This window comes from Natrix helvetica, assembly GCF_964273705.1.
Source record: "Natrix helvetica genome assembly, chromosome: 1".
Taxonomy (NCBI): Eukaryota; Metazoa; Chordata; class Lepidosauria; order Squamata; family Natricidae; genus Natrix; species Natrix helvetica.
In genome coordinates, this window is record NC_138548.1 from 134,311,021 (window position 1) to 134,324,647 (window position 13,627).

General features: G+C 37.7%; 1 protein-coding gene across 2 annotated transcripts in view; it reads left to right on the top strand.

Annotated features, from left to right (window-relative positions):
* SLC15A2 (solute carrier family 15 member 2) overlaps nt 1–13,627 on the top strand; it is an 87,811-nt gene that overhangs the window by 72,088 nt on the left and 2,096 nt on the right. For both annotated transcript variants that reach the window (XM_081933020.1, XM_081933019.1), the window contains 4 exons: nt 203–313; nt 3,806–3,902; nt 7,731–7,877; nt 11,772–11,876. In XM_081933020.1, coding sequence (XP_081789146.1) covers nt 203–313; nt 3,806–3,902; nt 7,731–7,877; nt 11,772–11,876 — 460 coding nt within the window. The remainder of the gene's footprint in view (nt 1–202; nt 314–3,805; nt 3,903–7,730; nt 7,878–11,771; nt 11,877–13,627) is intronic.

Below are 13,627 nucleotides of genomic sequence, written 5' to 3' on the forward strand. Positions count from 1 at the left end.
CAAGGAAGGGCATAATGCTGCACTATCTTAAAGGTATATAAGGAGAGGGAAACACTTATCAGTTTGTGGATTTTCGGTTAGCAATTTTAATTCTCAAAACTGGAGGTGAAGCCCTCTCTAACTGCATGCTTCTGGTCAACCATTGGTTGCCTTCTTTTGCTTTATTCCTTTTATATCATGATGAAATCAAGTTTATTTACAGGTTCATTAATACCTTGGAATGGGATGTTGGCATCACGCTTGGTGAGGAGGAGTTCACCACTGTTAACAAAAGTTATGGTGTTTCAGATTACAGGATCCTGCCAAGGGGAAGGTGAGTGTGAGAGATTCTGAGAGATAAGAAATGAATAGGATAAATTATAGACATTGAAACCAATGAAAGGGAGAAGAGTTCATTTGCAGTTTACATCATAAACAGTAGCTCAGTCCAGGCTACAAAAAGCCTGGAAAGAAAAGATTCAGAGATTGGTGCCTTAGTGAACACTCTAAGAGGGCTGAGGGTTTGTACTTCACTTTCCAAGATTACCCTTACCCTTAATCCTTGTATTAAAACTCCCTATTCAAGTCTGTGTGTCTTTTGCTTCCTTGTTCATACCCTGTAAAATGCGACTTGATAGTGGGATTCTATGAAAATTCTTATAAATTTTTCCCAACTCTAATGCAAGTTCTATTTTCTGACTGGTATTGTATCCTGGACTTCGATTAATATACAACAGAAATGGGGAAATTTCTGTTTAAGAGCTCTTTCTTGGAAGTGCAGTTCAAGCAAAGTGAAAGTTTGTAGGAATAACCATTCCCTCAAGGTTAATAATCATAACCTTGAGGGACTGGAGGAAGGTCAGCAGCCTAGACATCAATCTGAGAAATGAAATCCAAAGGAAATGAATCCAAAGGAGGGGTGGAGGTAAAGCTAGTATCTCCAAAGGAACATTCCTTAGTTGTTTGGAAAGTAAAGGCACAGGATAGAAGAGTTTTTTCAGGCTTGCAAGATTCTGTTACTATAACCTTACAATAAAGGTGGCATTAGTACTCGTGGCTTTGGTTTCTTGTCTGAAAAAGAGATGACATCCTTCTTTCCTTTTCTCTATATCCCAAATATCAGGCTATAGGAAAGGGACAGATAGTTCTTACTATGTCTAACTGCTTGCAGAAAAATTTTAAATTCATCCAAGGCCTCCATGAAGCCAAAGGTTGCCTATTTATGCTAGTGGGGTGGGGGGTGGGGATCAATTTTCAGATGAATGGAACAGTTAAGACAGAAATAATGTGGCCTTGCAAAATCTAATTTACAGTGGTTCCTTGTAATTTTTTATTAGAACATTTCCATTGCATCTCTATGTGCAAATTATTTTTTTCTAAGACCATTATTCTTTGTAGATAACAGAAGGACAGGAAGTAACCTGAAATCTATTATGTTATTACTTATGCATACATTATTTCCTTTCTGAAATGTATAAATATGAGTGTATTTCTTTGCCTGCAGAAGTGTGTCACTTTTGAAGGAGAACTCCTCCAGTATGTTATATCTCAGAAAACAGAGCAGTGAGCCTTGATTATTTGCTTAGGGTCCTCCATTTTGCTTCCACACTAGAAAAATTATTTAGGTTCTGTCTGACCATATCTATTTATATTCAGACTCACTTTTATAACTCTTCATGAATGAATGGCTAGGGAAAGAGAGTCCTGGGAGAAGCTGTACATGTAATAGATGGTCTTGCTCCACCAAGGCAATAGTCTTACTTTTACGTGTGCGTTGACCTTGATAAATGCTGGGTAAAGCTAAAATAATTGGGTGGATAATGGGAAGTCTCAAACATCATTTCCCAAAAGTCCTCTTGCTTTTATGCATCTGGACTCCTTTTTCCTACTTAGTATAATTGCTTGCTAGTTATTACTCAAGATAGATAGTAACCATCTATCTTCCAGGAGGATACTTTTCTCTGGTATCCCCCACCCTAATCCTGGCATGTGAGATACATAGGGACCCTATAGCTCATAATTTCCATAGGACGTCCAGGTTCAAGTCCATCCTCAACCACAGAAGCTCACTGAATGTGTGTGTGTGTGTGTGCCTGTGTGTGTGTGTATGTGTGTGTATGTATGTGTATGTATGTGTGTGTGTGTATGTTTGTGTGTGTGTGTGTGTGTATGTGTATGTATGTATTGTGTCACAGCCCCTGGTATGCCCAAATATACAGCTTCCCTTGTCTGTCTTTCGGCTCACCCTAGGAGCCATCCAGGCAGAAAGCCATTTATTTATTTTGCCTTTGTTACATTTATTTATTTATCAGCACAAATGCAATACACACACACACACACACACACACACAAACACACACATACATATATGGACTTCCTTAATCAGCAATAGAAACATGGAACACCCATGACTTATATTGCACAAAAAGAATTCAGCATGGTTAGAAAGGACAGGAAGAGACCCTCATAATTTCAGCCCCATGCATATTCATTGAAAAGAATTATTCAATGATACACAATAATCTCTACAAAGTCACCACTGCGCAGGTACACTGTATTAGATAAATGTTCTGCCCTCCAAATAAAACAGCAGTTTCATGTCTCTCATTTAGATTCATTTTTTCCTCACATGATTTCCTCCAAATATGTCAACTGTTTTACATAATCCAGTCTTTCATTCACAAGTGGCAAAGATTATGAAGACTGGGCGGGGAGGGGGGGGAGATTTTATGCTACAATTTACTGCTTCTATTTGCCCTACCAAAGAAAAAGATTAGGCTGTACAGGAAAGGATATAGGGTATTCTATTCTTTGCAGGAAGATACAGGGCTAGATTTTCTAGCTGATTACGTTTGTCATTATAATCATTCTATATCTGAAAAGGGAAAACAAGAGAGATTGTGCTGAGAGAAGCATTAGGAGAGATGCACAGATGTTTGCTAAACAAAGTATATCAGCAGAGGCTACAATTGTCCTTCAAAACTGTTGCCCAGTGTCATTTATCACTGTTGCTCTCCATTTAGGTCTACTAACCAGAAAGCTCTCTATCTGAACCTAGGACCACTTCCTTGCAAAAAAATAATAATGAACTACATTCTGTTCAGTGGTGGGTTCCGGATCCCGGTGCAACCGATATGGTGCCATGGGGCCGGGTGTCCACCAGATGAATGTGTGCACCATGCGCGTGCATGTGCATGCATACTTACCCCCGCAATGCCTCTGTGATGCTCCAGCTGCTTGGTGGAATGTCAGGCAGGCAGTGTATGCTCCGTGCACATGCACGGAAGCCCCGAAAATTTCAAATACTGGTAAGCAGCACAGGCGGACATGTGGGCTCTCTGGAGCACTGTACCGCAACGGTACCTGGTGCTCCAGCAGGCACCGGTACGGTCGTAACACACCACCGGTCGTAACCTACCACTGATTCCTTTTTCCGAGAGAATATGTGACTGATGTACCTACCCAGCTGCTGAATACTCTGCTACATTGATAGGGGACCTGTTACTCTTCCAAAGTTGAATTAAAATTTCCTTCAGTCCCAGACAGTATGTACACTAGCCAGTCAGCTGGAATAACACTAGAAAACAGAGGATTTTATGTCACCAGGATACCAGGAAATAGATAATTAAACTATGATGGCAATTTAGATTACAGTGTAAAATAGATTCTGATCAATAACCTGGTTCCTAAGAAATTTGTACATACTTACTATAGATTGAAAACATGTCCCCAATTATCCATGGTTCCCCATCAGCTTAAAGATATTTTTAATGGCTCTGCCTAGGAGAAGCTAACCAGCAACAACTGTTTTTCCTTTCTGTATTAGGTACAACAATGCAAATTTCCAAATGAGAGCAGAAGTATCTGCTCTGAAGCTTGGCCTTCTGGATTTTGGAGCTTCATACACAGTTGTCCTAACACAAGTAAGTTGTCTTTTGAATATATATGCCTTTTCTATTTCTATTGAATCAGCTACTGAAATAAATCTATTTTGTGTTCTCCCCCCCCAAAAACCCATAGGGATAAGATTAGGCTGCAAACAAATGAGACCTTCATATTAAAAGCATTATCCAAAAAATTTTACGCAAATGCAACAATTGATATACCAAAAGTTACGAACTTCTAAATGCCACAGAAATCAGAATGAAAGAGACCATATACGTATAATTCTCCTGCTGTCATCAGTAAAACTTTGGATAAAATTCTAAGCACATTTTCTTGAGAATGCATCAAATGCAGTTCGAGTATGATCATCTGTCATAGATGAGCAAATGTACAGATTCATTGGCTCCAGCCTTATTGTTTTAAGTATTTCATTCTATGGCTCAACACTCTCAAGAGAAATCACAATGATCACTCCCACTGTTATGTTCAGAATATTCTGAGAAAATTCATTACTGCATTGCTTTGCCTTCATTTTTTGTTTTCAGCATTGGACGTCTGACAATTTCTGCCTCTTGTGCTGCATCATTGTAAGATCAAATGGATGGGCCCCACAGCAAGCATCGGAAAGGCCTGGATGATAGCTTGAACGGGGCCTTTCCAAACTTGGCAGCAACCATGAACAATATCAACTTATTTACATTATGCCTAAACTTTCCCTGCCATTAATAGGGAAGGTATTCATTTTTATTCATTTGGTTGCTTTGTTGATTGAATTGAAATATGTGGACTAGAAAAAAGAATGGCATACTGGGGCTATGATCCTTTGTCTAGCTGGGATCAAAACACACTGAGCATAGCACAGGAGGATTATTTCCTGGATAAATATGCACTAGATTGAGTTACAAACCTATCAGTTTATGGAAAAATAAACAGCTTGATGGACTGATGACTGGATAAACACATGGGTGGCTAGATATAATAGTGACTTTCTTTTAATAGAAAACTCAATTCTGACTTCAAACAGATGACTATAAAAAAGAGGGAAAGGTGAGCAAAGGCTACCTGGCAAAAATTAAACTTCCTCCTAGAAATCTTGTGGGCCTGACAAAGATTGTTCTCTGTCTCTATTTTTTAATAAATATTTGATGTTTTATTATTTGTCCTCTAAAGCCTTCTAAACTGCTTCCAACTTCTCAGAAGAGAATTTGAGCCTGGCCAATCTCATCTTCTAAGTTGAAAATCAGCCCCGGTGATTTATTTGCGCACTTATTCATTATTGATAGAATTTACTATTGAGGCTTGACGAACAGAACCTTTTATTTCAATAAATGTTTGCCAAGACCACAGAAGCAACCACCAAAATCACGTACAAAACTAGGCAATCTGACATTCTATATGAAGACTATACACTCAGGATTGAAGCACAATGGCTTATATATATATAAGTATGTATAAGGATGTATTCTGTCTCTGCTGTTGTTCAATATCTACTCTGAGTTAATCTTCAATGAAGTACTGGAAAACATTGATGCTGGCATCAAAGTAAATGGTGTTCAGATCAACAATTTAAGATGTGCTGATGATACAGTTCTGCTTGCCAGTAAGCATGAAGACCTTCAGATCCTCATCAACAGAGTCACATAAATATCTATGGCTTGAAGCTTAACACCTCAAAAACCAAGATCATGGTGGTCAGCAAAGAACCCATTCATTTACCACCGATAACTTTGGAAGGAATACCACTAGAAAAAATTGAAAGGATCACCTACCTCGGTTCTAATTTACATGAAAGTTGGGACATGAACACTGAAATAAAGACAAGGATAGAGAAAGCACAAACAGCATTCTTCAAAATGAAAAAGGTCTTCTGCAGCCACGACTTAAGCCTAAAATTGAAAATCAGGATTGTCAGATGTTACATCTTTTCTATCCTGCTCTAGAAGCATTTGAAATGTGGATTTACAAGTGGCTGTCACGTATAAGCCAGATTGACAAAATCAGAAACGAGGTGATACGCCGCTTGGGAAAGCCAAGGCAAATAATCAAAACAATTAAAAAGTGAAAGTTAGAATATTTTGGACATGTGATGCAACACCTGGAAAAATATGGCATCCTTCACTTAATCCTCCAGGGAAAGATCAAAGGCAAACGAGGTCCAGGCAGAAGAAGAACAACATGACTTCAAAATCTAAGGGACTGGTTTGGAAAAAATTTGGCAGCACTTTTTCATGCGGCTGTTGATAAAAATAAGCTCACCAATGTGATCGCCAATGTCCGATGACGGACATGGTACAAAAAGAAGAAGCTAAATATTGCTATTTAGATATTCCAAGTAGACTGGAACCAAGCCCTGCAGTCTATTGTTGATAGCCTATTGCTGGATTCCTAAGTAAATCTACTGATTAATCCCCTATTGAAATTAATCAAAATTTTAAAAGAAAGTCTTGAAGAAAAGTCTTGACATGAAGACTATCTGTACTTTGAAAAATGACCTTGGGGTTCAGTGGAATTTTGTATCTAACAAGAGCATCAAGGAAACATTATTGAATCAGCTAAAGAAACCTAAGCCAAATGACGATCAATACAGCCTTGGGGCATCAATTGAATGAAGACATATTTTTTGACTGGCTGGATTCTCCTGTCAATCAATTTCACTTCAGGTATCTGAAAGCTAGTATTATGCAAGAGGGAGAAATATTTCTTTATACACTTTCTATACACAATGCCTTCTCCAATAAACTCAATTCACTCACTTTTATTTCCCCTAAGCTCTGAAGCTCTAAAAGCTTGTCTTTCATATAGAGAAATAGATCTCTCAAATTGCAAAAATTAGATATTTCATACAGAAATTGTTCCCTTGTTGAGCATTAGGTTTCTAATACTTTACAGAAGCTGCAGTGTGAACACATATTATACACATGTGACCTATAAAAGGTTGTTGGATTCTAACTCCTATCAATGATAAAGGATAATAGGGACAACATCTGAGAGAAAACGTATCCCATTCTGGTGCATTCATTATTCATTCATAGTAACTATTTGTGTTAGATATTGAAACAACCTTTACCTGCAAATAATCATATTCTGGATTGGGCAAAAATTTCAGAACTTTTAAGTAATTGCATCTTACTTTTTGTAAAGTTATGTGCATTACACCCAGAGGAAAGGGGAATCTAGATTACAAGACTGTGATTAACCAAGAGTTCATTAGCATATCTCAGGATGGTAAAACACTGCCACTGATGCTATCCGATTTGGCCCATTTTTAATTTTCTCTTGGTAATATTTCATTTTATTATATATCTATTCTTATCATTTACAAAATCACTGATTTTGTCCAAAGCTGCCTGCTGTAATTAATTGCACTCAGCTGTAGATCTATTGTACTTTAAGAGGTATGCACAAGGAAGCAGAATGATGCATAATGGTGTAGCAGTTTGGATAACCCATAGAATGTGAATGATTAGAAGTGTTACTTCAAATGACCAATCTTTTTGTCAGCTCCAAATTTCTTTGGAAAGGATTCCTAACATTTTCCACAGCCCAATGAGTAATGTAATTACTGTTCACCTCTTTTAGCTTTTAAGAGAAACCTTGTTGTCTCTCCCTATATGGTGATTAAGGACATCTCATAAACAGTGCCACATTTTGCCAGTAAAAATGGAGTTTGCTAATGCTTTATTTGACATTTGAAATAATGACTTTATTTCAGTCCAATCAGTAAGTTCATAATTCTTCAATGGGCCCAAGAGGACAGCCCTGCTATAATTTTAAGAGTGAAAGCTTTCCCCCACTGTATTCTAACTTCTGCATTAACTTGGACTGGCTAATCCATCACCAACATGTCTATTTTTCCTCCCAACCAGACTTCTACAGAGACACTCCAAGCATGGAAGATAGAAGATATTCCAGCTAACAACGTCCATATTTCATGGCAGATTCCACAGTATCTGTTAATATCAGCTGGGGAAGTGATGTTCTCCATTACAGGCCTTGCTTTTTCTTACTCCCAGGTACAGTTCTTAGGACTTCATACAAGGAAGACATCCTGAATAAATAATAGTCCTTAGTTAATAAGAGGCCAAGATGGAAGGTTGCAAAAGGTTATCTGCCAAAATCAAATCCAAAGAGATTAAATGGCAAGGTCAGTGCAGTTTGCACCTCAGTCCAGACCCCATTTAAACTTGGTGATCAGTATATAAGTATGCCTGAGATTATGGCTTAGGGCAGTATTTCTCAACTTTAGCAACTTGAAGCTGGGTGGACTTCAACTCCCAGAATTCCCCAGCCACCTTTTATAACTGCCAAGATTAGGAAGCACTGATGTAGGAATCATAATGCTCACGTCTCTTTCCAATATTTCTTTCTGTGAGCAAGACTGCCCTCCTCAGATGTTCGCTCTTTATTGAAGGTTGGGGCAGAGAATCCCTGGGCCAGCCATCTGGCGACTCTGCCAGCATCTTATGGGGTGGAGGAAGCAGTCAATCAATCTGCTTTTTGCTGATGTCTTCATCAGCGCAACTGGAGATGTTTAATTATAACTAGTATGCCATGTTACATACTCTAAGGATACCTCCCACAAATTTAATGCTAAAAATGATATTTTATTTCATACTTCTAAAAACGAAGGATTTGAAGTTAATTGTGTATATGAAAAACATTTCATAAAACAAGTTGTGACCCTGAGGTTAGAAATTGGCCCTGTTCATTCAATATACTTAACCATGTTAAATGTATTATGGAAGCACCAGCCTAAGCCTATCTGCAATTTATTTTTAGTCTAAAACAACTGAATGGCTAGTTGGGTTAAAATAATTCCCACCTTTCAAAACAGGTAATTTGAATTACTTTCTAGAAAATTACTGTAACTCTCTTAGTTTTGAGATGAATTTTCAGAGATGTCCTCCAAAATTGGAACTTTTCTAGGCATTCTATCTTTGATTCTTTTTTATTTAATTTAAGAACTAAAGTGGTGCAGTGGTTAGAATGCAGTATTGCAGACTACTTCTGCTGCCTGCTAGCTACCTGCAATTTGGCAGTTCGAATCTCACCAGACTCAAGGTTGATTCAGTCTTCCATCCTACTGAGGTTGGTAAAATGAGGACCCAGATTGTTGAGGGCAATATGCTGACTCTGTAAACCACTTAAAGAGGTCTGTAAAGCACTGTGAAGCAGTATATAAGTGCTATTGCTATTTTTCATCCTCTGACGCAACACCAGGATGCTGGTGAAAAGGAGATTAAAAAAGGACAAGAGTGAGATACTTTTTCCCAGTTTTGGGGTTACCAACTTTGTAGATTTACATTTTTTTCCTGTAGCAACAAAACAAATGAATACATTAAAAGACCAAATATTCTGCCAGAATATACTGCCGGTACACAAAGTAAGCAGGTACCTGGACTTACTTGCATTATCAAACCTGGCCATGATGGAACTTATTCTGTGGAAGGCATGTGAGGGACACTGCTGAATGGAGACTAAAACATATGAAGAATGGCTGCAGATTTGGGGTCTGGCTAGTCTAAAGAAAAGAAGAAATAAGGGTGACATGACAGCAATATTCCAGTATTTGAGGGGCTGCTACAAATAAGAGGGGGTCAAATTATTCTCCAAAAACCAGAGGGCAGGACAAGAAACAATGGTTAGAAACTAATCAAGGAGAGAAGCAACCTGGAATTAAGGAGAAACTTCCTAACAGGGAGTACAATTAACCAGTGGAACAGCTTGCTTCCAGAAATCGTCCTCCATCACTGCATGTTTTTAAGAGTCTAGACAGTCACTTATCTGAAAGACCTCCAGTGTTCCTTACAGCTTATTCTATTCTATTCTATTCTATTCTATTCTATTCTATTCTATTCTAATTTGCTCCAAGAAGGTGAGTTGCTTTACAATACTCTCATCTTCTCTATGGCATCCATTGCTCCATTTAAATGACCCAGGGCAGGTTTGATTAGCTTGCTTGCCCACATTTGCATATCTGTGTTTCTTTTTTAATAGAGTAGTTTTTTCTTAGATGTTATAGTTTAGACCTTCCCTTTCTTCCATCTGGACTTCTGCCAATATTCACTTTATCTTTTTTTCTAGTCCTCTTAGTTATTTTCTACTCAGAGTTGTCCTTTCAATTCATCTTGTCCCTAAGCACAATACGGCCACAAAACGCAATACAGCCATTTAGTAACTACTTCAGTTAGCGACCGTTTGTGGATAAAAGGGTAATAAATGGTAATAAACGGTTGCAAAAAATAATTTTCTGACTAATTTTCTGCGCCCAAATGTATGTAAATGTACTTAAGCCCAAATTTTTTATGACTGACAAAAACGCATGCTGGAATAAAAGTAATATTGGCATGACTGCACAAGAAAACTTGATCTGAATAAGATGAGGTGATCTTTGCAGCCTCTCTCTCAGTCATGTGGATTGCTTAAGCACCATTTTTCTGAATGACAAACTTACCAGTGAGGAGTGGCTTTATAAAGCAGCACTAATTGTGTGCAAACATGGTAATTTGCTGGTGTTCAGTTTGACGTCCAAATAAGGCATTGTTTAAAAAAGAAGCAGAGGAGGTGATATTCTTTCTACAGATCATAAAAGATGAACATTTGAATAAATAAACCAAGATCTGGTTCAAGAATGGCAAATTATATTCTGAAGTATAAATGAGGTCAAACAGATGGAAATTTCAAGCCCAATAGGAACAATGGCCTCTTGGGATAACCTTGTATGTTCCAGGAATCAGGAGAAATATTAGCAACTGTCACAATGGATGACTTACCATTTATTACATGATTGGAAAAACTAATCTGCGTTATGCTAAGTAATCCTGAATAATCCTTTCAACTTTAAAAATTTAGTAATATGCAAGGCTTATAACCACATGGCAGGAAAGATAATTGGGAGCAGGTTTTTGTTGGGCCATGTGCTCTTTCTCTCAAATGTTCCCTTAATCACAATGTTTCATTGTGCTGACATATTTGTGGATCAGTTTGCACAGATGTCAGGGGAAAAGAGGCAGGGGCAGAGTAAAAGCTTTACCTATCCCATATTTGATCCAGGTATCTCCAACCATTTAAAAAAAGGATCAAAGTCAGGAGATGAGAGAAACAAACCAACTCCGCCTGAGACCCCTGAAAGCTGCTGCTAGTCTGAATAGTGCTGGGATAGCTAAGCCAAAAGATGGGCCTGTTTTGATGTAGTTGATCATTAGAAGCATGCACACACTGCAACTCTCTGGCAAGCAGAAACCAGCTTATTTACATAACAATTTAGCAATCTGGATTCCAGCAATAAATAAAATAAAGTAACCATAAAACATTAAAACAACTTATCTTAGACATCCAGTTTTACCCTGGGACAATAAAAAAGCAAGATGAAGGATAGATTGATTCAGAGATTATCTGAGATTTCCCCAATTCTAGGATTTTTTTCAATTTCACGTATTTTCAAAGACTTTTGTTCCAATTCCTATGAGATTATAAAGAGAATCCAGTAGGGGAATACTGCTTAGGTGAACAGAGGAGAGAGAAACAATATTTTGAGTCCCAAAATCCTCCTCTTCTCAGGTTGCCATATTCTGATAATGATTTGAAATGAATTTACCCTCATATCTTCATCCCTCAATAAGTGTAGCATTAAACAATGATGTTCAAGGATAGACTGTATAAGTGAGCCATCAATCTCCTGGTTAGTATGAACAGATCATCTAACAATGTTCCAGAATGGCAATTGTTTCCCCACTGAATCCACTGGCATATTTGACTGCAGGAATTATTGAATGCTGAAAGGGCCATGGGCTCAGAACCACAGTGTGTTCCTCTTTGACAAAGGAAGTGGGCTAGTCTCAGGGTAGTACTGCATGGACACCAATTTTCCAAAATATTAAGAATGTTTTATGCCTTCTCCTTTTCAGGCTCCTGTTAGTATGAAATCTGTGCTGCAAGCTGGCTGGTTGTTAACTGTGGCCTTTGGAAATATTATTGTGCTCATTGTTGCCCAATCTGCACCTATGGTACAGGTATGACTAGCATATATTACTCAATTCCTTGGAATACAGAAATACATTTATCACATTTTCTCTCTTGCAGCAGGAAATACGAATAGGCCAGGAGGTTGACCCAAGATCACTTAGTGAATTTCATGACTGAACAAAGATGTTAACCCATTTCCCTCAGATCCACAGTTACATTAGTACACTTCATTGTTCCTTCATGTCCTTTTCAACAATTTCATCAGTATTCAGAGTCTTCCTACCTTTCTTACAAACAGATAAATGCCATACTCACTAGCTTGATTATTTCAAGAGGGATAGCCAACAGGTCAAACGGAAGTTCCTTATCTTTGTGACTGTGTTACAAGGAATGAAAAAGATTCCCTTGCCCAAGCATCTCTCCCTTCACTCCATCTTAAAATACAGGCATAAACACTTTGGCTATTTTACCAAGATTCTCGTAAAACACACTGAGTTGCAAATTAGCCAACCATATTTTAGATGTACATGTTACATAAAACCAACTCATGAGATTAACTGTTGAATATGTTAGAATTATTAGAACATATAATCAATTATTAGAAGATATAATCATAGAACAATTATATATTATTAGTAATCTAATAATCAATTATTAGAACATATAATCATAGAACAATTAATCAGTGGAACAGCTTGCCTCCAGAAGTTGTGAATGCCCCAACACTGGAAGTCTTTAAGAAGATGTTGGATAGCCATTTGTCTGGAATGGTATAGGGTTTCCTGCCTAGGCAGGGGGTTGGACTAGAAGACCTCCAAGGTCCCTTCCAACTCTACTATTGTATTGTATTGTATTGTATTGTATTGTATTGTATTGTATTGTATTGTATTGTATTGTATTGTATTGTATTGTATTGTTGTGGGAACCCAAGCATATGGATCAACTGAATGAGCCGTAGCTAAATTAATTACAGATTAATGTGTTGTGCCTTTTGTAGGACTCTATCCATGTTTGTCACAGGACTACTGTACTATAAAACTGGGGCATTGAGTTGGTAAGAACAGACTTAATGTTGATATAGAGCATGTGCACATCCACGTAACTGTCAAATCAGTATTCTAGAACATAGGCAGGTAATAGGTAGAAGTGTGCACAATGGAAATCAAATTCTTACAAGGACAGCCAAATTAAAATTGCCAGGCAGAAAGACTGATTGTCTACATTAAAAAGCATGATCAAGACACTTGACTTCGAAGATACGTCGTAAATGCAGAAATAAATTGTAAGTAACTTATACTGAGAGGAAGAAAGGCATTGCAATTGTGGATGATTAACCTGCACAGATGAGAGAGAAAGGCGATTGAACAAATGAGCAATTAACTAATTAAGCAGCAATGCCACTTCTAGTTGTACCCACTTTTACAAAATCATAGTTAAAAAAAACTTAGGGCCAGGGTTGACTATCCATCCACCCATCTCTTTCAGTTAGTACCAGTAATAATGGGCATTTATTGGTTTAAAAAAAGAATATTTCATATACATGAATCTAAAAACAAGAGAACAAATTGATCTAGACTTCTAAGAGTCAATTTATATGTGTGTCAAGGCCATCAAATATCTCCTAAATTGCGGAATCGGATTCTTATACAATCATTTTCCAGCCTTTTGCAGAGCGAGCATTCCATACACACTAGATTTTTACCCGTTTCTGGATACATGCGACCCTTCAAAGGGACAGCCATCCCAGCGCGAAATTCTGTTGTCTGATGAGAACTGCTAAATTCGTTTGTTTTTCTAG